At 38.8% G+C, this 23,560-nt stretch overlaps 1 protein-coding gene across 1 annotated transcript in view; it reads left to right on the forward strand.

The window, feature by feature from the left end:
* The window catches only part of CCDC170 (coiled-coil domain containing 170), a 98,084-nt gene that overhangs the window by 4,046 nt on the left and 70,478 nt on the right, over positions 1-23,560 (forward strand). The window contains exon 2 of the mRNA XM_025422561.3: positions 17,978-18,092. Coding sequence (XP_025278346.1) covers positions 18,060-18,092 — 33 coding nt within the window. The 5' untranslated portion in view covers positions 17,978-18,059. The remainder of the gene's footprint in view (positions 1-17,977; positions 18,093-23,560) is intronic.

Raw genomic sequence — 23,560 nt, forward strand, 5'->3', positions numbered from 1 at the left:
GTTGTTATGAGAAGATGTAAATAGCAACACAGATTATCAACAGCTATAGCTCCTCAAAGCAAAGGCCCTGGAGCTGGTCAGGTATAATTATGAAGGAAGTACAGTCAGTTTTCCCTTTATTTCCCCACTATTTCCAACTGTAAAAAAATTATGAAAAAATACACCTAACATAAATTTTGCCATCTTAACCATATTTACATGTACAGTGCAGTGGCAGTCGGTACATTTATATTATCCTGCAACCATTGCCACCATCCATTTCTAGAACTCTTTTTTTTTTTAGAACCGTTTTCATCTTACAAAACAGACTCTGTACCCACTAAACAATAACTTCCCATTCTCCTCTTTTCCTTGGCCCTGGAAATCTCCATTCTATTTTCTGTTTCTGAATTTGACTATACAAGGTACCTCATATAAGTGGAATCATTCAGTGTGTCATTTTGTGACTGCTTTATTAAAATAATGTCCTCAGGACTCATCCATATTGTAGCATGCAGAATTTCCTTTCTTTTTGAGGTCAAATAATATTCTATTGTATGTATATATCACATTTTCTTTATCCTTTCATCTGTCTGTGGACACTTGGGTTGTTTCCACCTTTTGGCTCTAGTGAGTAATTCTGCTTGATCATGGGTGCACAAATATCTCTTCAAGACTTTGCTTTCAATTCTTATGGGATTGCTGGATGATATGATGTTTCTACTTTGAATTTTTTGAGGAACCACCATACTGCTTTCCATAGTAGCTTAAACCATTTTACATTGCCATCAGCAGTGTGCAAAGACTCCATTTCTCTATATCCTCATCCACACTTACATTTTTCTTTCCTGCCTCCTTTTTTCTTTTCATAGTATCCATCCTAATAGGTATAAGGCAGTGTCCATTTGTAATTTTTTAAAATAGTTTTTTTATTTGAGGGAGAGCAAGAGAGAGGGAGCATGAGCAGGGGGAGGGGCAGAGGGAGATAGAGAAGCAGGCTCCAGGTTGAGCAGGGAGCCTGACATGGGGCTTAATCCCAGGATCCTGGGATCTTGACCTGAGCCCAAGACAGATGCTTAACTGACTAAGCCACCAGGCGTCCCTCCATTTCTACTTTTTAAAGAATCATTTCTTCCCTCTCTGGTTTGCTTTTTTGTTTCCCCTCTTCTTTTTAATCAAACTCAAGTTTAAGAAAAGACATGACTCTAATCACCTGTCTTTGTGATTAGAAGATACCTAATCTTCTTCGATTAGAAGATTAATTAGAAACATCCCTATTGAAAAAAGCTTATATCCCCCAAAAAAGGCAAGAAAGAAAAAAGAAACAGAAAAAGCAGAGAAAAAAAAACCCCAGAATGATGGTGGAAATAAATATATTAGTAATTACAATGAAGGTGTAAGGACGAAATGCTCAGTCAACTGACAGAATTGTCAGATTGAATTTTTTTGATCTAGGCACGTGATATTTGTGAAAGACATGTAAACAAAAGTACATGGAGAAGTTGAAAGCAAAGTGTATAAAAAGATTCATTAGGCATGAGGTCCCTGGGTGGCACAGTTCGTTAAGCCTCTGACTCTTGGTTTCCCTTCAGGTTCTCAGGGTTGTGAGATGGATCCCTATGTGGGCTCCTGGCTCAGCTCAGAGTCTGCTTATGTCTTTCTCTCTCTCTGCCTGACCCTGCCACGTCTTTCTTTCTAAAATAAATAAATAAAATTTAAAAATTCATCAGGTAAAAAAAAAAAAGAAAACTGATTAGAAATACTTTTAAGGAAAAATGCATTACTGATGTAAAGAGTCACTATACAGATTATATCACTACCGCATAATAATAAAAATTTTCATTCAACAGGAAGGTGTAAGAATTCTAAATATATATATATATGGATATATATGCAATAACATGGCATCTAAACTTGGTATTAAAATATGCAAAATAAAAATTGTCAGAAGCAAAAATCTGTAAGGACATATAGACAAATCAAACTAGAGTAGAACTTTTTCAGTATTCCTCTGTTACTATCTGAAATAGCAACCAGGGAAAAATTTGGTAAGAGAGCTACTTACTAAAGATACAAACTTGGTTAAGTAGAATTAAAATGTATAAGATTTTTGGGATGTGGCTGTGAAAGTTAACAGGATTACTTTTTCTTTTTGTCCAAGGGAGAAAAACACCATTAGACTAGGAATCAACTGGACAAAATCCTAGAAAATATACTCTATTGGTAGGGATTGAACTAGATAAATAATAAGATGTTTTTCCCTTGTAAATAAGTAAGGACTTTCTACTATCAAAAGTAAATGCTGAGGGACGCCTGGGTGGCTCAGTTGGTTAAGCATGTGCATTTGGCTCAGGTCATGATCCCAGGGTCCTGAGACTGAGCCCCGTGTCAGGCTCCCTGCTGGGTGGGGAGTCTGCTTCTGACTCTGCTCTTGTTTGCTCGCTCTCTCTCAAGTCGATGAATAAAATCTTAAATAAAAACAAATGATGACAGTCTGATCAATGAAAACAGTAGATGCACCCACCTTGAAGGAAAATAACGGAAAGGACTCTGAAATGTGAAAGACATGATTGGAGCACATCAAGAAGACAGGATACTACATGGGATGTGGGGGCCTGGACCTGTGTCTGGACCACAAGCAGAACATTAGTGAAAAAAATGGTCGCTTAATTAATAGTACCATACCGATGTTAGTTTCCTTGTTTAAATAGACGCCTTGGTTATCCTAGTTATTATCATTAGGGGAAGCAGACTACAGGATATACAGAAACTCTTCTAATTTGGCAACTTTTCTCTCAGTCGAAAACTATTTCAGAATACAATGTTTAAGGGGATCCCTGGGTGGCTCAGCGGTTTGGCTCCTGCCTTTGGCCCTTGGCACGATCCTGGAGTCCCAGGATCAGGTCCCGCGTCGGGTTCCCTGCATGGAGCCTGCTCCTCCCTCTGCCTGTGTCTCTGCCTCTCTCTCTCTCTGTGTGACTATCGTGAATAAATAAATAAACCTTAAAAAGAATTTTTAAAAATAAATAGTTTATTTGTATATCTAATTTTGTTTCTTTTAACTACAATACTTGGTTCCTCCTGTTACCTAAATACTCTTTGATTACCTGGCTTTAGAATGCAGCATTAAGACATAAGGATAAGTTCAAAGGACAGGTAGTAGAGCTTTTTGAACACCAAACAGAGCAAGTTTTTCTTTGCATATTTTTAAATGTGTGTGTGTTTACTTAATGTTCCCAAATATAATGTGTAATGTATTTGAAGCCATAGTGAGTGCTCCTTGGTTTGTACTTGAATTAGGTTGACTCATTATGAAGACTTTCTTTTTCTGTGTTGAAGGACAACTTAAAAACATTTAACTGAACAAGGGATTTACCTTTGCCGCGCCAGGAATTATTCATGCTATGTACTTTATCCAAGGTTTTTTTTCTTTGTTTTGCTTGCAGTTTCTTTTAGAAATTAGTACTTTGGAGGCTTAGATCTAACGCAGAGAACTTCAGAGGTGTTGCTGAGGTGGACCAGTAGCACTAAACTTCTTTTCTTTTCTTTTCTTTTCTTTTCTTTTCTTTTCTTTTCTTTTCTTTTCTTTCTTTTCTTTTTTCTTTTCTTTTTCTTTTCTTTTCTTTTCTTTTCTTTTCTTTTCTTTTCTTTTCTTTTCTTTTCTTTCTTTTCTTTCTTTTCTCTTTTTTCTGATACCAGCATACCTATTGATTATGGCTTCTCTATCTATGTATTTAGATAGTGCTTGAATAGAATATCTTAAATATTGCTTATAAAAACAAATACATGCCTTCTATTTTTGAGTAACCGGAATAACTTCCTTTTCATTGAATTTACCCTGTGATTTCCCTCTTGAATCTTCCCTGTTAACATTGTACAGAAATGCATATTTCAGCATAGTCAGGCCATCATAGCCTAACCTTAGTGTCAGTGCAAAGGGGAAGTTTTCAGACTATATTTATGTTTCACTATAATTATCACATTTCCCTAAGTCTCTTCCACTTTGAGGTAAAAGAAATGGGTAGTAGTGAAGAATACTACAAAGGAAGTGTTGATGTTGATACTTTTTTTTTTTTTTTTTAAAGATTTTATTTATTAAGAAAGAGAGCACAAGCAGGGGAAGTGGCAGGCAGAGGGAGAGGGAGAAGCAGGTTCCCTGCTAAGGAGGGATCCTGATCCAGAACTCTATCCCAGGACCCCAGGATCATGACCTGAGCCAAAGGCAGATGCTGAACTGACTGAGCCACCAAAGCGCCCCTCAGTGTTGACATCTTATGAGTGTTTGACGTAAGCAAAAATGAGATGTTGAGAGGAAATCTGAATCAGAAATATTCTGCTTAGTGAATTATACATCGAGTTAGTCACCTATTTGGCAATCTCCCATTGAATCCTTGGCTCTCTGTTAGGCACAGAAGATAAATTCTTTCCTTGAGCAGCTATAAAGTGGAGCTGTATTCTGAAACTGGCACTGGAAATGACGGCCATGTGCTTAAAAGGAGCCCAGCTTGTAGAATGTTCCTCAGTTGGGGTATGTCCAGTGTTCCTGCATAGATTCAACTCAATCCTTTTTGGCATTTATGGTGATTTTCTATGAGAGATGTGTTCTCTGTATACTACGTTAGGAGCCCTATGTCAGTTTATCTCATTGCTGATGTTATGATAGTCAAAGAAAGGCTGAGGACCTATTGCACATCAGACAGGCTGAAGGTACTTGACAATACATGCCATGCAGATAAAAGTTGCTCCAAGGAATATTATTGAGATAATTGGTAAATAATATGATGTCATTGTCAAATTCTGTAAATTTGACTGTTTTATGCAAAGGGATGCTCTTGTTCTTAGGAAATACATGCTGAAGTATTTGGTAGTGAGGTCCATGATGTCGGCAAATTACCCATGATTCAGTGATCATAGTTGTAATAAACACTATTCCTATGGAGAAAGGAATCATCAAATATGGCAAAATGTTCTCACAGTTGGTGAATCTAAGTGAAGCATATACTTGGGTTTATTGGAATATTCTTGCAACTCTTCTGTAAGACTGAAACAAAACTTAAAAGACATATGCCTGCAACAAATGGAGTGACAAAGTAGAAGACATTTTCTAACTATTGAGCTTGCAGTGTAGTTAAGTAAACAAGAATGGTAATACATAAAAGTTTTAAAAAGGCTGGAGGAATGCATGCCCGGGGTAAAGGCATGGTCTCAGAAAAGGATCTAGCAGGAAATACAAAAGCAATTACACAGTCTTCTCTAGTAGACCAGGGGCAAGGATGGAGGTGGGCAAGTTTTGCTTCTGGTGATGGCAGGGAGATGATGTTGACTTTGAAGTACTAGCAGGACATGTAGGTGATGTTCAGTAGACAGTGGAAATAGGAATCTCTAGCCAGAGGTGCAGGTTTGGGAGCCATCAGACACTGGGAATGGTTGAAGTCTCAGCAGTTCAGGACGTTGGCCAGAAAGAGTATCTTCAGTAACAGAGGGTTGAGGACAGAACCCCATCAGGTTAAAGAATGGTGAAGGATGATGAGCTGCAGGAGGGACAGAGGATGAGGGCCAGGAAGTCAGAGGAGGAAGCAATGCAGGGAGGCATGGGAGACAAGTAAAGAGAGGTTCAAGGAGAGTGTGCTTTGTGTGGCACATGCCACAGGGAGGTCAAGTCAGATGAGGAGCAAGAGTGTTCCCTGGAAACACTCTTACGCTCTTGGTGGGAATGCAAACTGGGGCAGCCACTCTGGAGAACAGTATGGAGATTCCTCAAAAAGTTAAAAATAGAGCTACCCAGTGATTCAGCAATTGCACTACTTGGCGTTTATCTAAAGGATGCAAACATAGTAATCCGAAGGGGCACATGGACCCCAATGTTTACAGCCTAACTGTGCAAAGTTGTCCATCAACAGATGAATGGATAAAGAAGATGTGGTACATATACACAATGAAATATAACCCAGCCATAAAAAAATAATGAAATCTTACCAATTGCAATGACACAGATGGAATTAAAGGGTATTATGCTAAGTGAAATAAGTCAGAGAAAGACAAATATCATATGATTTCACTCATGTGGAATTTAAAAAACAAAAATAACCATAGGGGAAGGGAAGGAAAAAGAAGATGAAAATTGAGAGGGAGGCAAACCATAAGAGACACTGAACTCTAGGAAACAAACTGAGGGTTGCTGGAGGGAAGGTGGGTGGGGAAATGTGGCAATTTGGTGATGGGCACTAAGGAGGGTACTAGATGTGATGAGGACTGGGTGTTATATGCAACTGATGAATCACAAAATTCTGCCCCTGAAGCTAATTAAAAAAAAAATGTTCCCTGGGTTTGGTAGTCAGGGCAGTCTTCTCCCAGGAAGTGAATTTTAAGCTGAGCTTTGCAAGGTAAGAGTTGGTGAGGCAAAGGATCAGGGATGGTTGTGTTGGATGTCTTCTCAATAGCACAAAGTGTGGCTGATGGCCATGCGAGAGGAGGAAGCAAAGTCCCCTCAGGCAACTGCAGGAGGCTGGTGTGGCTGGAGTGTGCTTGGAGAGCATAGTGAGGTGAGAACAGTCATGGGTGAAGAAGCTGGTGAAGTAGGCAAGGGTCAGATCATATAGGACTTTATAGGAGTTTGGATTTTGCCCTAAGGGCGAGGGATGCCACTGGAGAATTTTAAGTCTTGGGATATATTGAACAGTTCTGCATTTAAAAAAGATCCCTTTAGGGAGCACCTGGCTGGGTCTGTCAGTAGAGGATGTGACTGTTGATCTTGGGGTCCAGAGTTCAAGCCCCGTGTTGGGCTAGAACCTACTTAAAAAAATAAAAATAAAAAGATGCCTTTGGCTACAAATGGACTAGCACCTTGTTGTGGGGTAGGGTGGGGATAAGTCTGAGGTTGGGGAGACTCTGGAGGCTACTGTGGTAATCTAGAGTAGCATGGTAGGCACAGATGTTGAAAGTCAACAGTTACTTAGGTGTGAGAATCAAGATAGAGGCCTTGGAACTGGGAGGAGAGAGAGAGAAATAGAGAGAAATAGAGAAAGAGAGAGAGAGATCGTAAAGTATGGGCTTCTGGCCCAAGGAACTGGGTGGGTGTTTGCTGTCTTTTGCTGAGATGGAAAAAGAACAGGTTAGGGGAAAGTAGCATGAGTTCAGTGTTGGACATGTTGGATGGGAGGTGTCTGCATTATCTGGGTGATATCCACTGGGCAGTTAGATCTAGATCTTGAACCTAATAGAGAGGTTTTGTGTAGTGATCATCATATACTTGAGGCTCCTCAGTACATAGGTGGGTCTTGAAGTCAGGAATACAGGAAGGTCAGAGAAATAAGAGGTTTTCCCAGGAGATAGTGAGGAGGAATTTTTAAACCATTAAATTTGACCATGTCATGGTTGAGGGGGAGCTGACAGGAAAACTGAAAAGGTCTGAAGGGAATAAATTCTTCCTATCATAGGCACTTATTAAGAAAATTGTTTACTGCGCACCTGGGTATCTTCAGGTGCTCAGGTCATCCTGGGGTCCTGGGATCTAGCCCATGTTGGGCTCCCTGCTCACCGGGGCATCTGCCTTTCCCTCCACACCTGCCCCTCCCCCAGCTCATGCTGTCTCTAGCTCTCTCCCTCTCTCTCCAATAAATAAATAAAATTTAAAAAATTATAAAAAGGAAAATTGTTTACTCATAAGCTTATTCATTTATTGAGCAAATATTTGCTGGCCTAAAAAGAATATTAACCTTGGAGTGAAGAGACCCGGATATTATTGACTCTGAAACAAGCTGACTTAATCTCTCCAGGTCTGGTTTCTTTATGTTGTCAGATTCACTTCCACTTCAAATTTTCTAAGAAATACTAATAAACTAATCATAGCTTCCAAAATATTTTATACCAGAAACCTATATAAAATAGTAAGTTAGAACATATGGTATAAGTCAGCCCCACTGATTGCTAAAAGTGAGACCTTATGAACGTCCCTTAACCCTTCCAGACCTCACTGTCCTCTTTGGAGCATGAACACTTGATATGGGCTTTTCACTCAAGATACACTGAGCATATGTGCTTATGTCCACTGCTTCACTGAACCGAATTAAAAGAGAGGAAAGATTAAAAACAGCATAATTTCCCAAGACTGCTGGGAATAAGACCAGATTGTGTGTGTGTTTGTGTGCCCATTCTGGAAAATATAAAAGCAGTGGCATCATCAGGTATATCAGTGACAGAGGAGAAGGCAGCAGTGGAGGTAGAACTTTTCTTCCCAGAAACTTCTGGAAGCTTCCATGATTGGAATTGTCAAATGTGGATATAGATTATTAGGAAGTAGGCAGAAATTGGGGAGAAATAATTGATGATTGGAGATGTGGTCAACTACTTAAATCCCCAGCGCCCCACAACTGCTTATAATTTGGATTTACCTGTTCCCACTCTGTGCAAACTCAGCTTGCAATCATTGTGCATTGGGTGCTTGTGTCCCTCCCAAATTCATAGGTTGAAGCCCTTACCCCCCGTGTGATGGTACTTGGAGATGAGGCCATCAGGAGGTATTTGGATTTAGATGAAATCATGAGGCTGGGCCGCCATGATGGGATTAGTGTCCTTGTAAGAAGAGGAAAAGACTAGAGCTCTCTCTGCCTGTTGAGGACACTATGAAACGATGGCCATCTGCTAGCTAGGAAGGGACTTCTCACCAGGAACCAAGTCAGCTGGCACCTTGATCTTGGACTTCCCAGCCTCCAGAAACTGAGGAATGAATATCTGTATCTGAAGCCACCCAGTCCACCTGTATTTCGTTACAGCAGTCCACCTGATGAATAGGCAGTCTTTGCAAAAGTTAGCCTAACCACTCATCCTCAGAACTCACCCCCAGCCCTCCCCACTTCGGGCCACAACCTTCCAAACAGATACGAAGTGTTCTGATGACACACAACGGATGGTGTCTTCAGTGCAGAACCTTTCTCCGTGGGAAGCTTTCTCATCACATTTATCCGTAAAGCTGAAGCACATTCACCTGTGCCTTAAGAAGTTACTTCTCTGGTGAAATACTTTCTGCCATTCTAATGTAGAGAACCCGAGCAATATCTAGTTACCTGTTTCTATTACTTTCTTGCTCACATGAGGATATTTTTTAAAATTTATATTTAAATTTTTAAGTTTTTGGTACTTAGCAGAGGATCGATGGCTCTCTCAGGTGAGTGCCTAAAGTACAGATACTACATAGGCGGGGAGCATAAAGTGTGTTGTCACCTAGGCTGGTAAAAATGAAACTTTTTGTAACAACTTGGCTTAACTCAGGAGACACTGTTTCCTCCCTTTAGAAGAAAAATATCATCTTGTCAATACAGAGGAACTTACTCCAATTGTTTTCCTCACTCTCTCTCTGAGGTGAACAAAATTTCTGCAGGTGGGAGTGGGTGTAGTTTTGAGGATCTTGGCACTTTGGGCTGAAGACCACCCTCCCCACCATCCCTTGACTTGGATCTCAGTCTCTGCTGAAGTCCTTTGCTTCGCTCTGGCTTCTGAAGGTCCATCAGTGTGGCATGTTTCTTATTCCCACCTCAACCCCCTTTATGTCTAGAGTCTTCTCTATGTCTACCTTTTTGCTTTCCTTGGGACAAATGGGGAACCAGGCTATGGTTTCCCTTCCCTGCTTGAGAAGTGAATTCTGGGGGCACCTGGGTGGCTTCAGCTCAAGTAGTGATCCTGGGGTCCCGGGATGGAGCCCCGTGTTGGACTCCCTACTCAGTGGGGAGTCTACATCTCCCTCCCTCTCTCTCTGTCCCTCCCCCTGCTGGTACTCTCTCTCTCAAATAAATAAAATCTCACAAAAAAAAAAAAAAAAAAAGAGTATAGGAGGCAGAGCTGCCTGCAGGCCCCATGGGCATATCATTCAAACATTGTTACTCATTTCCCAGGAGCTGTGCTCCTGCCTGTAGGGCTCTCCAGCAGCCATCCATCTCCAGGGGCAACAGCGTGGGAAGCTAGGGAGTTAGCTGGAGTTTTTATTATTCTCCTTGCTTATTTCAGGTGTTAGGTCCCAAGAGGGCAGGTAATACCTAGGCACTGGTCATGTCTCCTTTTTCCAGGTACTGGAGCCACACATCCTCTTTTGGGTGGGAAAATGATTCTCCAGCATGGACTGTTCTCTACAATTTAAAGGAATAATTTTTGTGCTGTGAATCCCAAGGATTTGTTATTTATATGCAAAGCTGTGCTTTTGAAATTTTAAATATTTTAAATAATTCTCTTTCAGAAAGCCCAGTTCTGAAAACACAGAACATGATAGCTCTTTTTTTTTTTAAGATTATTTATTTATTCATGAGAGACACAGAGACATAGAGAGGCAGAGACATAGGCAGAAGGAGAAGCAAGCTCCATGCAGGAAGCCCAATGTGGGACTCGATCCTAGGACTCCAGGATCACACCCTGAGCTGATGGCAGATGCTTAACTGCTGAGCCACCCAGGCATCCCCATGATAGCTCTTGAAAGCTTCCCTGGATCCTCTAAATATGGGTCTGAGCTACATGTCCATGGACCCACCGGCAGTATCTACTCACATGATGTACTCCCAAGTAATGGAATGAGTTGACTTACTGGATAGAAGAACCTAGAATTGACAATTAGAATTTTAGGGAATAGCTGCCCAAAACAATGATTATGGTTTTGGCCATATTGGCTCTTAAATTTTTTTGATAGTAATTAACCAAGTTTTAAGATTTTATTTTAAGGATTTTTATTTATTTGAGGGAGAGAACACAAGTGGAGGAAGAAGCAGAGGGAGAAAGGCAAGTAGACTCCCTGCTGAGTGCCGAGCCTGATACAACACAGGGTTCATCCCAGGACCCTGAGGTCATGACCTGAGCTGAAACCAAGAGTTGGATGCTTAATCAACTGAGCCACCCAAGTGCCCCAATAATTAGCTAAGTATTTTATTTATTTTTTATTTTTTAAGATTTTATTTATTTATCATGAGAGCCAGAAAGAGGGTCAGAAACATAGGCAGAAGGAGAAGCAGGCTCCCTGTGGGGAGCTTGATGTGGGACTCAATCCCAGGACCCTGGGATCACGCCTTGAGCCAAAGGCAGATGCTCAACTACTGAGCCACCCAGGTGCCCCTAGCCAAGTATTTTACATCCATTTTTGGTTCATGATTTTAAAATCATGCTATCTGGGTAGAGAAGACTTAGACTTCTTAGACTCCTGTTCATGAAGGCAAATGGGTAGGCTGGCATTTCCTTAAAAGCAATAGTAAAATATTTCTATGTATTTATGACATTAGGGAGATGAAACTGTGTATGGAAGCACTGTCTAGAAAGCATTGATAAGTAATAGAAGAGGTAATACTAAGAGATAGGTAATGGAAAAATTATCTTAACATTGCTTGCTCCTTCCGTAGGCTGATATAGAGCTGTTGAGTACTGAAATGAGGTCCCACAGGAATTAAGTCTCCTCATGGCAGTTCTCTGGTGCTAAAGAATTGATTTTTTGGAAGATGGGATAAACTATGTCTCAAGTCTCTTACAAGGGAAATATTTCTGAGAAGCCTGTTTGAGTAAACAGCTTTTTAAAGTTTGAAGCACACTACTCTGCATAGCAGCTAAAATATTACATCTTGAAATCTTTTTCGCTTTACAATAGTTTATTTACCAAGTGTTTTAGTTTATTTACCAAGTTTATAGGTAGAGTGAAGAAATCTCATTTGGGAAGAGTTCTAAATCTTTAACATGTGAAAAGATATATATATGTATCATACATATATATATCATACATATATATATGTATGATAATCACAAATAAAGTATCCCACCTGGTTGTCAATGGAGATTTCTGTTTCCACCATTTCTCTCACAAAAACTAATCCATATGTGGCATGTTTTCAAATCTGCATTCATTATCAGTCTTGACAGTCAAACCCAGTACCTCCCATGAGGCTGTATTCAATATGAATGCTGAGAAACTGCTAGCACTTAAAATACCGCCTGAAGTTAATTAATTTGCTGTGATTTTCCTTGCATTCAGTCTGAGAAGTTATCTTGCTAATGTAAATAGATTTAAAACAACTTCATAGAACTTTATATTGAACTAAACTATTAGCTTCTAAATTGGCTGGATTGGCTGGACTTGATCTGTACAATATTTATGAACTTGTAGAAAGCAGAATGCACCTTCCAAAATGTAGTTGGAAAGTTTAATTATGAATTTATTAAAGTCATATTCTTTGAACTTGACATAACTTATGGAAATGCAACTCATTATTACGACTGCTGGATTTGCAGACAGCAATATTGAGAGTGAGAAAATAATTCAGTTTAGAGAAAAATGATCGTTTTGACATTTAACGAGATATATACGCGACAACAGAGGTATGACTAGAAGCATGGGCTTTGGAGTCAGACAGCCTTGGTTTTGATTTTGGCTGTGCCATCTCATTCAGTCCTTCATTCCTTTTTTTTTTTTTTTTTAGTATTTAACTGAAACCCAGTCACACAGTGGTGAAAAAAACAGGCATTTTCCTGCCTCCTATGGATCTCATAGTCTAGCACGGGAAGTGGGTATGAAATAAATATTCATATAAATAATGGTTAAGGATAAGTACTGGGTGTCATGAAATCAAATAACACAAGAACTAATTTAGATTGAGGCTCCTGAAGGCCAATGTAAGGAATGAAAGCAGACCATAAGGTGGCTGGGTAGAGGGAGCCGGAATAAAGAGACTGAGAGAGGAGGGGATGAGTCAAAAATACAGCTGTAAGATTTAATCAGTGTTTTCCTTTTTTTTTTTTTTTAAAGATTTTATTTATTCATTCATGAGAGACAGAGAGAGAGTAACAGCTGCACATAGTTCTCGGAATCAAATAACGTTGTATTTGAATCATGCTTAATACAGACCTAGCATGATAAGTATTTACTACCCGGTGGCTATAAATAATGATAATAATAATAATAATAATAATAATAATGCCCTCATGGAGTTTACATTCTGGTGAGGTGATAATCTCCACTGTAGGAATGGAAATAAGCAAAGAGGGACTGACAGTTGCTTAAAGAGCTTCAGAGAAAAGTTCTACATTTTTAGTAATTTTAGAAATGAGTTAATCATTACAGTCACAACTGAAGGAAAAAGGCAAGACAAAACATCTTAATGCTTTCTGAGTGAACTTAAGTGACATATCAGCAAGGTCACAGAATAAAGATACTGAAATTATAGTTGATGTAATTTCCCATGTATAAAACTTTATCCATCTAATCTGTAAAACCTCAAGATCAAGACTGCCTGTTGCTTGGGCCCTGGCAAGCTTGTAAAGGCAGGATGAGTTAAAGAAATAATTGCAAACTTGTTAGCTAAGATATTTTCCTAAAAAAATCCAGAAAAATTATAAATTAAATAGTAATGGACCTTCATTGTAACAAGGATTAAGATTCATTATTTTGGTTCCTTCAAGGGAAGCATTTTATAAATGTTTTGTACTTTTATCCTTATCTGACAAGATGTGGATGAACAGTTCATGGCCTCTCCTCCCCACTATACCTTGGTTAACTATCTCCTGTCCTCTCCAACTTCTTCTAAAGCTCATCTCTCTGTTCTAGGTTGACCTCTAGCCAGGGTTAATTTTAAAAATATGAGGTCTATTATTTTCTATTTTTATAAGAGGTGAGTAAAATTCCATTTATACTTCTTCTGAGGGGCCATGGTTTAGTGCTAGTAAGATGTTATTAGAAATAAGTAAATAAGTTCAATGAGATATTTTTATGTTTGATATGTTAACCTTAGAGATGTGAACAAAGGGGAAGAAGCCTTTCCATTCTGTTGTTTTATTTATTCCATCCACTCACTTATTCCACAAATATTGAATAGATATCCACTCAGAGGACATTTATGGAGGTGTTCATCATGTCCTAGGAAAGGTACCTCGTTCTAGGGATACAAATATAATTGATTTCTAGGTTTTGCCTTCAAACGTACAACTTTGTAGCCAAATTGTTCTTTCATTTATTAGTACTCTACATATATTTCATGAATGCCTTCTCTGTGCCCAGCATTGTTGTAGACACTGGACACAGGATGTGCCCTGTAGTAGATATTGGACACAGACACAGGGTGTGCCCTGGTGCAGCTTATATTCAAGGGTAGACCTGAAAACAAGTGTAGAAGGTTAGGGTGGTGCTTCCTAAAGTGCTCTGATGACTACAGGGAGTGTACAAAATTATTTATGAGAGGTTCAGGAAGAAAATATTTTGATTTTTATTTATCTTAATCTCATCTTGCTTTATTTATATTTTTGTATATATTTGGTAATATACCTAATCTGGATAGTAGTGCTTGTACACCCTTTAAACATAAATAAATATTTAAATTCATTAATTTCATACTTGATAAACATTTGCAGACCCCAGGATGAAAGCTGGATTTATTTACTTATTTATTATTTAAATATTTTGTTTATTTATTTATTCATGAGACACAGAGAGGCAGAGACACAGCCAGAGGGAGAAGCAGGCTCCATGAAGGGAGCCCAACGTGGGACTCGATCCTGGGTCTCCAGGATCACGCCCTGGGCTGAAGGCAGTGCTAAACCGGTTTTTTTTTTTTTTCTAAGATTTTATTTATTTATTCATGAGAGACAGAGAGAGAGATAGGAAAGCATGGATTTAGAATAAGACGGACTTATGAGTTTGAAGTCAGTTTCCATCACTTACTACACGTGGGTCCTTGGGCTAGCCAGAGCTCTGCATCCTTACAGAGATGTTGTAAGGGTAGGCTGTAATAATGTTAGTAAAGTGCTTATATTGTGTCTGTTTATATCAAATCCTCAAAAAAATGATGGCTAATGTTACTATTGTTATTATTTATGTGATCAATATTAAAATACAGGCATCTTCAAAGTGATAAAGAGAATTTTGAGAAGGGACTGGTTAAGCTGTGACCCTAGTGCCATGAAACTGTTATAATAAATTATTGCTGGGAATGTAAATCAGTGCTACTTTTTATGCACTTATATACCAGAATCCTTAAAATTTTTATTTGCCTTAACCCGGTTGTTTCCCTTCCAGAAATTTATCTTAAGGAAACAATCAGAATTCTAATAGATTTATAATAGTGACTGATAGGAAAAAAGTAACTAAATGTCCAAACATAGGAGAATAGCAGGTTAAATTACAACTTTATGATGGAATATTGTACAGCTTTTAATATTTTTAAAGAATACTTGGGGAAATAGTAATATTTAGTGAAGAAGATAGGATATAAAATTATAGCGTAATCCCAATTATGCTTTTTTTAAACATATAATTTAAAAAAACCCCACACAACTTAATTAAATGGTATTGGGAAAACTGGACAGCTACATGGAAAGGAATGAAGCTGGACTACTTTCTTACAGTATACACAAAAATCCCAAATGTATAAAATACCTAACTATGAGGCTTGAACCCATCAAACTCCTAAAAGAAAACATAGGTAGTAATCTCTTGGACATTGGCGTTAGCTACATATTTATGAATGTCTCTGCAGGCAAGAGAAACAAAAGCAAAAATAAACTTTGGGAACTACACCAAATAAACTCCTGCACAGTGAAGGAAGCTATTAAAACAAAAAAGCAAGCTACTGAATGGGGGAAGATATTTGCAAATGCCATATTCAATGAAATGTCAGTATCCTAAATATATAAAGAACTTATGCAACTCAACACACAAAAAAGAATAATCTAGAAAATGGAGAGAAGACATAACAGACATTTCTCCAAAGAAGAGATCCAGATGGCTAACAGACATGTGAAAAGATACTCAACGTCACTCATCATCAGGGAAATGCAAATCAAAACTACAATTAGATGTCCTCACACTGTCAGAATGGTTTAAATAAAAAATATAAGAAACAACTAGTGTTGGCAAGGATGTGGAGAAAAGGAAATTCTCTTGCACTGTTGGTGGAAATGTAAATTGGTACAGCCACTGTGGGAGCAGTATGGAGGTTCCTCAAAAAAGTAAAAATAGAACTATCCTGTGATCCAGTAATTGTACTACTGGGTATTTATAAAAACACTAATTCAAAAGGATATATGTACTCCTATGTCTATTGCAGAATTATTTACATAGCTAAATTGTAGAAGCAGCCCAAGTGTCCACTGAAAGAAATTGAGTCTTTTCATTGGGTGGGGAGGAGCTGCAGTTAGAAAAACTGAGATGCCAAACCTTTAGGAGATTTGTTTCACATGCTAATCCTGGTGTAATTCATATATATATATCATTCTGATGTAATTCTGAAAAATCCCCATATATTGTGTGTGTGTGTGTGTGTGTATAAAACACATTATATATATAGGATATGTATTTAAGATGTATATATGTATAAGATATATATGTATACACACACATATATATACACACACATAACTAATATTCACTGAGCCAGAAACTAATTCCATTCACTCTTTTTTTTTTTTTAAGATTTTATTTATTTATTTGAGAGAGAGAGTGCACGAGTCAAGGGGAGGGGCAGAAGGAGAGGAAGAAGCAGACTCCCAGCTAAGCCAGGAGCCCAACACAAGGCTTTATTCCAGGTCTCTGGGATCATGACCTGAGCCAAAAGCAGATGCTCAACCATTGAGCCACCCAGATGCCCCGGAAAAAAATTTTTTAAAGATTTATTCATTTATTTGAGGGGGGGTGGGGAATGGGGTTTGGTAAGGGCAGAGAGAGAGGGAAAAGCAGACTCCCCGCTGAGCGCAGAGCCCCACATGACCCTGAGATCATGACCTGAGCCAAAATCAGAAGTTGGACATTTAACTGACTGAGTGACCCAGGCACTCACCCAAAATACTTTTTTTTAATGGTCTGAAGGATACTCAATGAACTTATCAAATAATTACCTCTGGACTGGAAGAAGAGGGTCAAGATTAGAGATCATAGGGGATCCCTGGGTGGTGCAGCGGTTTAGCACCTGCCTTTGGCCCAGGGCGTGATCCTGGAGACCAGGGATCAAGTCCCACTTCGGGCTCCCTGCATGGAGCCTGCTTCTCCCTCTGCCTGTGTCTCTGCGTCTCTCTCTCCTTCTCTCTCTCTCTGTGTCTATCATGAATAAATAAATAAAATCTTAAAAAAAAAAGATTAGAGATCATGGGGAAAAGAAATTATAGCTCCATTTGTGATATTCCAATTCTTAAAAGAAAAGTGACTCTAATTTTAATATTAAAATTAATTTCTTAATTAAGTCAAAGACAACTGAAAGTATGCTTAAAGAGTCTAGTTTACTAGGTTCTCAATTTTCACATCCCAATCTCCAGCCTTAAGAAACCGAATATTATGTTTGTGCATTCCTTCCTGGCTGCAGAGGCAACAGGAAACCCCAAACTTGAACCTCAGTGTGCACAAAGAAGGCAGAGGCAGGAAGCAGAATCACTGAGATCCCAGCAATACTTGGAATGTGTTTGTTATGCAAGTACATCGTTTTGACTACATTTGGGACAGGAAGTTCACCATGAAAATAAGTGGAATATAAAAATGGTATAGCCTAAATAGTAAGTGTCTTTAAGGATTAAAACAAGAATTCAGTGATTTCTAATATTTTCATTAACTGTAAAAAGATCTCCAACTAACAAAGGACAAGCTGGAGAGAGAATGTGACCTACATAGCTTGTGTGTTGCCGCTAGATCCCTGCTTTCTCTTCCAAGGTGACTGGCCCTTACCTCGGCCCAAAGAAAACTCAATAAAAATTCTGCTGCTTAAAAAAAAAAAAATGTTGCTGCTTCATTACTTCTAGTGACATTGTTCTGTGAGAAGAAAGCCATGATGTCCAGTTTACACATTCCTGATAGCAACAAAGCCTCCACAGAGGTCTGCTTTGTTAAAAAAAAAAAAAAAAAAAAGATGGCAGGGAAATGTTAGCAATATATATAATCCCCACAGGTTTCACTTTAAAAAGAAATCAAATCATGTTTCACCTTCCTGTAAGCATCTCTGCAGGGAAACAAAGCCAGATCCACAATTAAGTTTTTAGAATTAATTTTTCTCTCTTTTCTGTCCAGGAAAGATTGGATTAATGGCTGATTTCAAATCCTAAACCTCCATGCTGAGCAACTTTTGTGGCTTGTCAAGAAGAGGCTAAGGATGTCCTCGGCACGCTGTGTAGCACAGACTAAAGTGAGTAGACTCCCATTTGGGAAGCCCTTTCTTCTGAAACATAGAGCCCTTGATCTCCTTTATAACTGGAGCTCCTCCTGGGAGTGTTTCTCCCCAGGACCTGTATCACACCCTCAGTGCAGGCCTGACCTGAGCACAGCAGGAGGTTGCTGGGCAAGGCAGAAGAAGGAGGGATCAGAGCCAAGCAAAAAAGTCCCCTAGTGGGCAGTGTATTCACCTAACTAGCAATCCTGTCCCTCCTTTCATATTTGCAATTTAAAATTAGTCTCCCTAACCCATTTTCCCTCTAATTTTCCACAGAACCTGACCAATCTGACCACACTGCTGTCTTTCAGTTATTCTCCATAGCAACCAAGGCTTCTCCTTCACAGCACTTAACACAATGGCAAATAATAAATTATATGTGTAATTAAGTATTTAATGACTCCCTCCCTCAGAAGATTGCAAAGTTCAAGGAGTCGTCCCTAGCGCTACTTGGGACCTCACAATGAAAATGCTCAACAATTATTTGTAGGATAAGTGAATGAATGGATGGGTAGATGACCACTCCTTTTTACCAGTACCCCAGTCCTCCCATTTGATTCATCCTACAACCTCATCTCATTCTCCTCTGCTGTACTAAATTCCATCAGCCCGTGCAGTTGATTGACCTCTTTGGAGCCCCCTGCCCCAGCAGTGGGCTGGTTTAGGAAGCCCGCAGATTCTAACACTGTGCCCCATTTCACCCTGTCCCTCTCCAGTGGCATTAACAAACCAAAGTTGCAGGTGTTCTGAAACATCCTCCCCAGTAACCGAATAGCTTCTATACCATGGCAGGATTATAAACTAAAAGCAAGTCCCCCACCCTGCTAGCCTTTCCCATAATCTTTGCAGATTACTGAAGGTCTTGCTCTCAGAGAGTAACTTCTGACTTCCATCCAAAGTTTCAGATTTATTTCTCATCCAATGTCAAAAAAAAAAAAGTAAATGGCAATAAAGAAATATTAAAAAAAAGAAATATTAAAAGAGGGAAAGCATGAGAGGATGTGAAAGAGTATCACGCATATGCCACTGGTGCTGTGCACTTATGCAAGGTATGCCACCATTTGATTTGGCTCTTCCAAGCAGATCAGCAGGAGTCACACAATCCACTAAGACCACAAGGTGGAGCAGACAAGTTGCTCAGTAACAGCATACCTGTTCACTACAGGAAATCTTGACAAATTTCAAAACCCATGAAACAGTTCAGTGGCCTAATGTGAACCATTGTTCACTTTTATAGCACTTTTATAAAAGCACTTTTATAGCAGAGTCAAAGCAATGGGGTCCAAATAGACATCCCTCTGAGGTTCTGGCTTTTCAAGGATAATTCTGAAGTAGAGCCTAGGATGCATGAATGCACATTCTTCAGCCAATTCTCTAAATACCACTTGACAACATTAATTTGGTTAATATCAGAAACATATTTCTGAACCTCTTGTCTGAGTATGAAGGCTGCATTCCTCATCATTTGGATCTGGCTTCCTGCTGACAACAGGGAAGTATATCCTGTCACTTGAGGGTAGAGAGCTCATCTGTCTAAATTCAACTTATGGCATATATTCTAAACTGATGTAATGATTGTAAGGCATTTCAACATTAGGCTTGAAAATGTCCTTGCCAAAGCTTCATCCAAAAATAAATGTAGGCTGATCTAATCACCTCCTGGCTGTTCTCCCTTTCGTCCATCTCCCTTTGCACTGATCTAATCTTTTCAACACCACAGAGGAGATACAATGACATGCAGACTTGATTAGGTCCCTCCTCTGGTGGACAAGTGCTGTCCACTTTAGACAAGGTGAAGAATACAAAGGCTCCTTGGGTCAGCCAAATCACGTTACCAGCGTCTAATATCTAGCCAAACCTTCAGTCACTTGGGAGATTAGATTTGTCTAAGCTTGCCATGTTATACTTAAAGTATAACTGTTTCTTGTCCATGGTGCCTTCTGCCCTCCTTCCCAGGCTCCTTTTCTACTTGACCAGAGTTGGAATTAGCTTTCCTGCAGAGTTTTCATGGGACACCCAGAAAGAAATTTTTATTCCAATTGCCACTTCAGCCTTCATCCTCATCTCATTTTATCTATTTTGGTTAATAATTCTCTGTGCAATTAAAAAGTCACCCCCATTACTACCAATCAAAAAACGTTACCAATATATTTTGGTACATTTCTTTATAGTACTGTTCCTATACATATATATATTGTGTGCTTTTAAAAAAATTATTATTGAAGTGTAGTTGACACATAATGTTAGAATAGTTTCAAATATACAGCACAATTATTTGACAATTCTATAATTACTCAAATGTTCACCACAGTAAGTGTGGTTACCATCTATCACATGCAATGTTGTTACAAAATTATTGACTATATTCGCTGTGCTGTACTTTTCATCTTCATTTATTTTATAACTGGAGATTTGTACTTCTTAATCTCTTTTACCTATTTCATCTATCCCTCCACCCACCGCCCCTCTGGCAACAATCAGTTTGTTCTCTGTATTTAAGAGTCTGTTTTTGTTTTGTTTTTTTTCTTTCTTTTTTTTTTTTTAATGATAGTCACAGAGAGAGAGAGAGAGAGAGAGAGAGAGAGGCAGAGACACAGGCAGAGGGAGAAGCAGGCTCCATGCACCGGGAGCCCGACGTGGGATTCGATCCCGGGTCTCCAGGATCGTGCCCTGGGCCAAAGGCAGGCGCCAAACCGCTGTGCCACCCAGGGATCCCAAGAGTCTGGTTTTTGATTGTTTGCTTGTTTGTTTTGTTTTTTAGATTCCACATATAAGTGAAATCATATGGTATTTGTCTATCTCTGTCTGACTTCTATCACTGAGCATCACACCCTCTAAGTCCATGCATGTGGTTGCAAATGACAAAAATCTCATTCTTTTTTGTGGCTGAATAATATTCCTTTACACAGTCCACATCTTTATCCATTCATCTGTTGCTTCCTTATCTTGGCTGTTGTAAATAATGCTGTAATAAACAGAGGTGTATATCTTTTCAAATTAGTGTTTTCATTTTCTTTGCAAATATTGAACCATCCTTGCTTCCCAGAAATAAATCCCACTTGATCATAGTGAATGATTTTTTAAATGTATTGTTGGATTTGGTTTGCTAATATATTTTTTATAAAAGATTTTATTTATCCATTTGAGAGAGAGAGGGAGCATGGGCAGGGGTAGAGGCAGAGGGAGAGGGAGGAACAGACTCCTCACTGAGCAGGGAGCCTGATGGGGCTTGATCCCAGGACCCTGGGATTGTGACCTGAGCTGAAGGCAGATGCTCAACTGACTAAGCCACCCAGGTACCCCTGGTTGCTAATTTTTGTTGAGGATTTTTACATTTATGTCCATCAGAGATATTGACCTGTAGTTCTCTCTCTCTCTCTCTCTCTCTCTCTCTCTCTCCCTCTTTGTCTCTCTCTCTGTCTCTAGTCTATTTATTTGGTTTTGGTATCAGGATAATGCTGGCCTGAAGAATGAATTTGGAAGTTTTCCTTGTTCTTCTATTTTTTGGAATAGTTTAAGAACAGGTATTAGCTCTTCTTTAAATGTTAAATAGAATTCACCTGTGAAGCCATCATCTGGTTCTGGACTTTTGTTTGCTGGGAGTTTTTTGATTAATGATTCAATTTCACTGCTGGTAATTGGTCTGTTCAAAATTTTCATTTCTTCCTGATTCAATTTGGGGAGGTTATATGTTTTTAAGAATTTATCCATTTTCTCTAGGTTGTCCAATTTATCGGCACTTCATTTTCCTAATATTCTCTTACAATCCTTTGTATTTCTGTGGTGTTGGTTGTTATTTCTCCTTTCATTTCTGATTTTGTTTATTGAGTCTCTCTCTCTCTCTCTTTGATGACTCTGGCAAAAGTTTTATCAATTGTTAGTCTTTTCAAAGAACCAGTACCCAGTTTCATTGATCTATTCTTCTTCTTTTTTTAAAATTTCTATTTCGTTTATTTGTGCTTTAACCTTATCATTTCCTTCCTTCTACTGGTTTTGTTTGTTCTTTTTCTAGCTCCTTTAGGTATAAGGTTAGATTGTTCATTTGTGATTTTTTTTGCTTCTTGAGGATAGCCTGTATTGCTATCAACTTCCCACCTGGAACAGCTTTTACTGCATCCCAAAGGTTTTGGACTGTTGTGTTTTCCTTTTCATTTGTCTTGATGTATTTTTTAATTTACTTTTTTGATATCTTGGGTGACCCATTCATTGTTTAGAAGCATGTTCTTTAACCTCCATGTATTTATATTCTTTCCAGATTTTTTTCTTGTGGTTGATTTCAATTTTCATAGCATTGTGGTCAGAAAAGATAACTTTTCTATGACATAACTTCAGTCTTTCTGAATTTGTTGAGACTTGTTCTGTGGCCTAATATATGATCTATTCCGGAGAATGTTCCATGTGCACTTGAAAAGAATATGTTTCCTGCTATTTTAGGATGGAATGTTCTGAATGTATCTGGTAGATCCATCTGGTCCAATGTGTCATTCAAATCCATTGCTTCCTTGTTGATTTTCTGTTTCGATGATCTATCCGTTGATGGAAGTGGGGTGTTAGAGTCCCCTACTATTATTGTATTACTATAGATTACTTCTGTTATATTTATTAACTGCTTTGTATATTTGGGTGCTCCCATGTTGGGTACATAAATATTTACAATTGATATATCTTCTTGTTGGATTATTCTCCTTATGATTATATAATGTCCTTCTTTATCTCTTGTTACAGTCTTTTTTGTTTGTTTGTTTATTTATTTTACAGGGAGAGAGAGTATACCCAAGTGGGGGGAGGGGCAGAGGGAGAGGGAGAAGCAGGCTGGGAGCCTGCTGTGGGACTTGATCCCAGGATCCTGAGATCATGACCTGAGCTGAATGCAGATGCTTAACTGACTGAGTCACCAGGTACCCACAGCCTTTGTTTTAAAGTCTATTTTGTCTGATATAATTATTGCTACCCAGCTTTCTTTTTGCTTCCATTTGCATGATAAGTGGTCTTCCATCCGTTTGCTTTCAATCTACATGTGTCTTTAGGTCTGAGATGAGTCTCTTGTAGACAAGATACAGTCGGGTCCTATTTTTTTAATCCCTTTTATCACCCTATGTCTTTTGATTGGAGTGTTCAGGCCATTTACATTCAAAGTAATTATTGATAAGTATGTGCATATTGCCATTTTGTTACTTGTTTTATGGTTGTTTTGTTGTTCTTCTCTGTTCCTTTTCTTCTCTTGATCTCTTCTCCCAGCCAGGTTTGCCGGCATTCTTTAGTGACATAGTTGGATTCCTTTCTCTTTACTTTTACATATCTATTACTGGTCTTTGGTCTGTGGTTACTATTAAGTTTTTATTTGATATCTTATGCATATAGCAGTCAAGTTATGCTCACTTAAGTTTGAACCCATTCTTCACTCCTCTCACCCACTCAACCCTCTCACCTCTTTACCCACATTT

This window comes from Canis lupus, chromosome 1 (assembly GCF_003254725.2).
Source record: "Canis lupus dingo isolate Sandy chromosome 1, ASM325472v2, whole genome shotgun sequence".
NCBI lineage: Eukaryota > Metazoa > Chordata > Mammalia > Carnivora > Canidae > Canis > Canis lupus.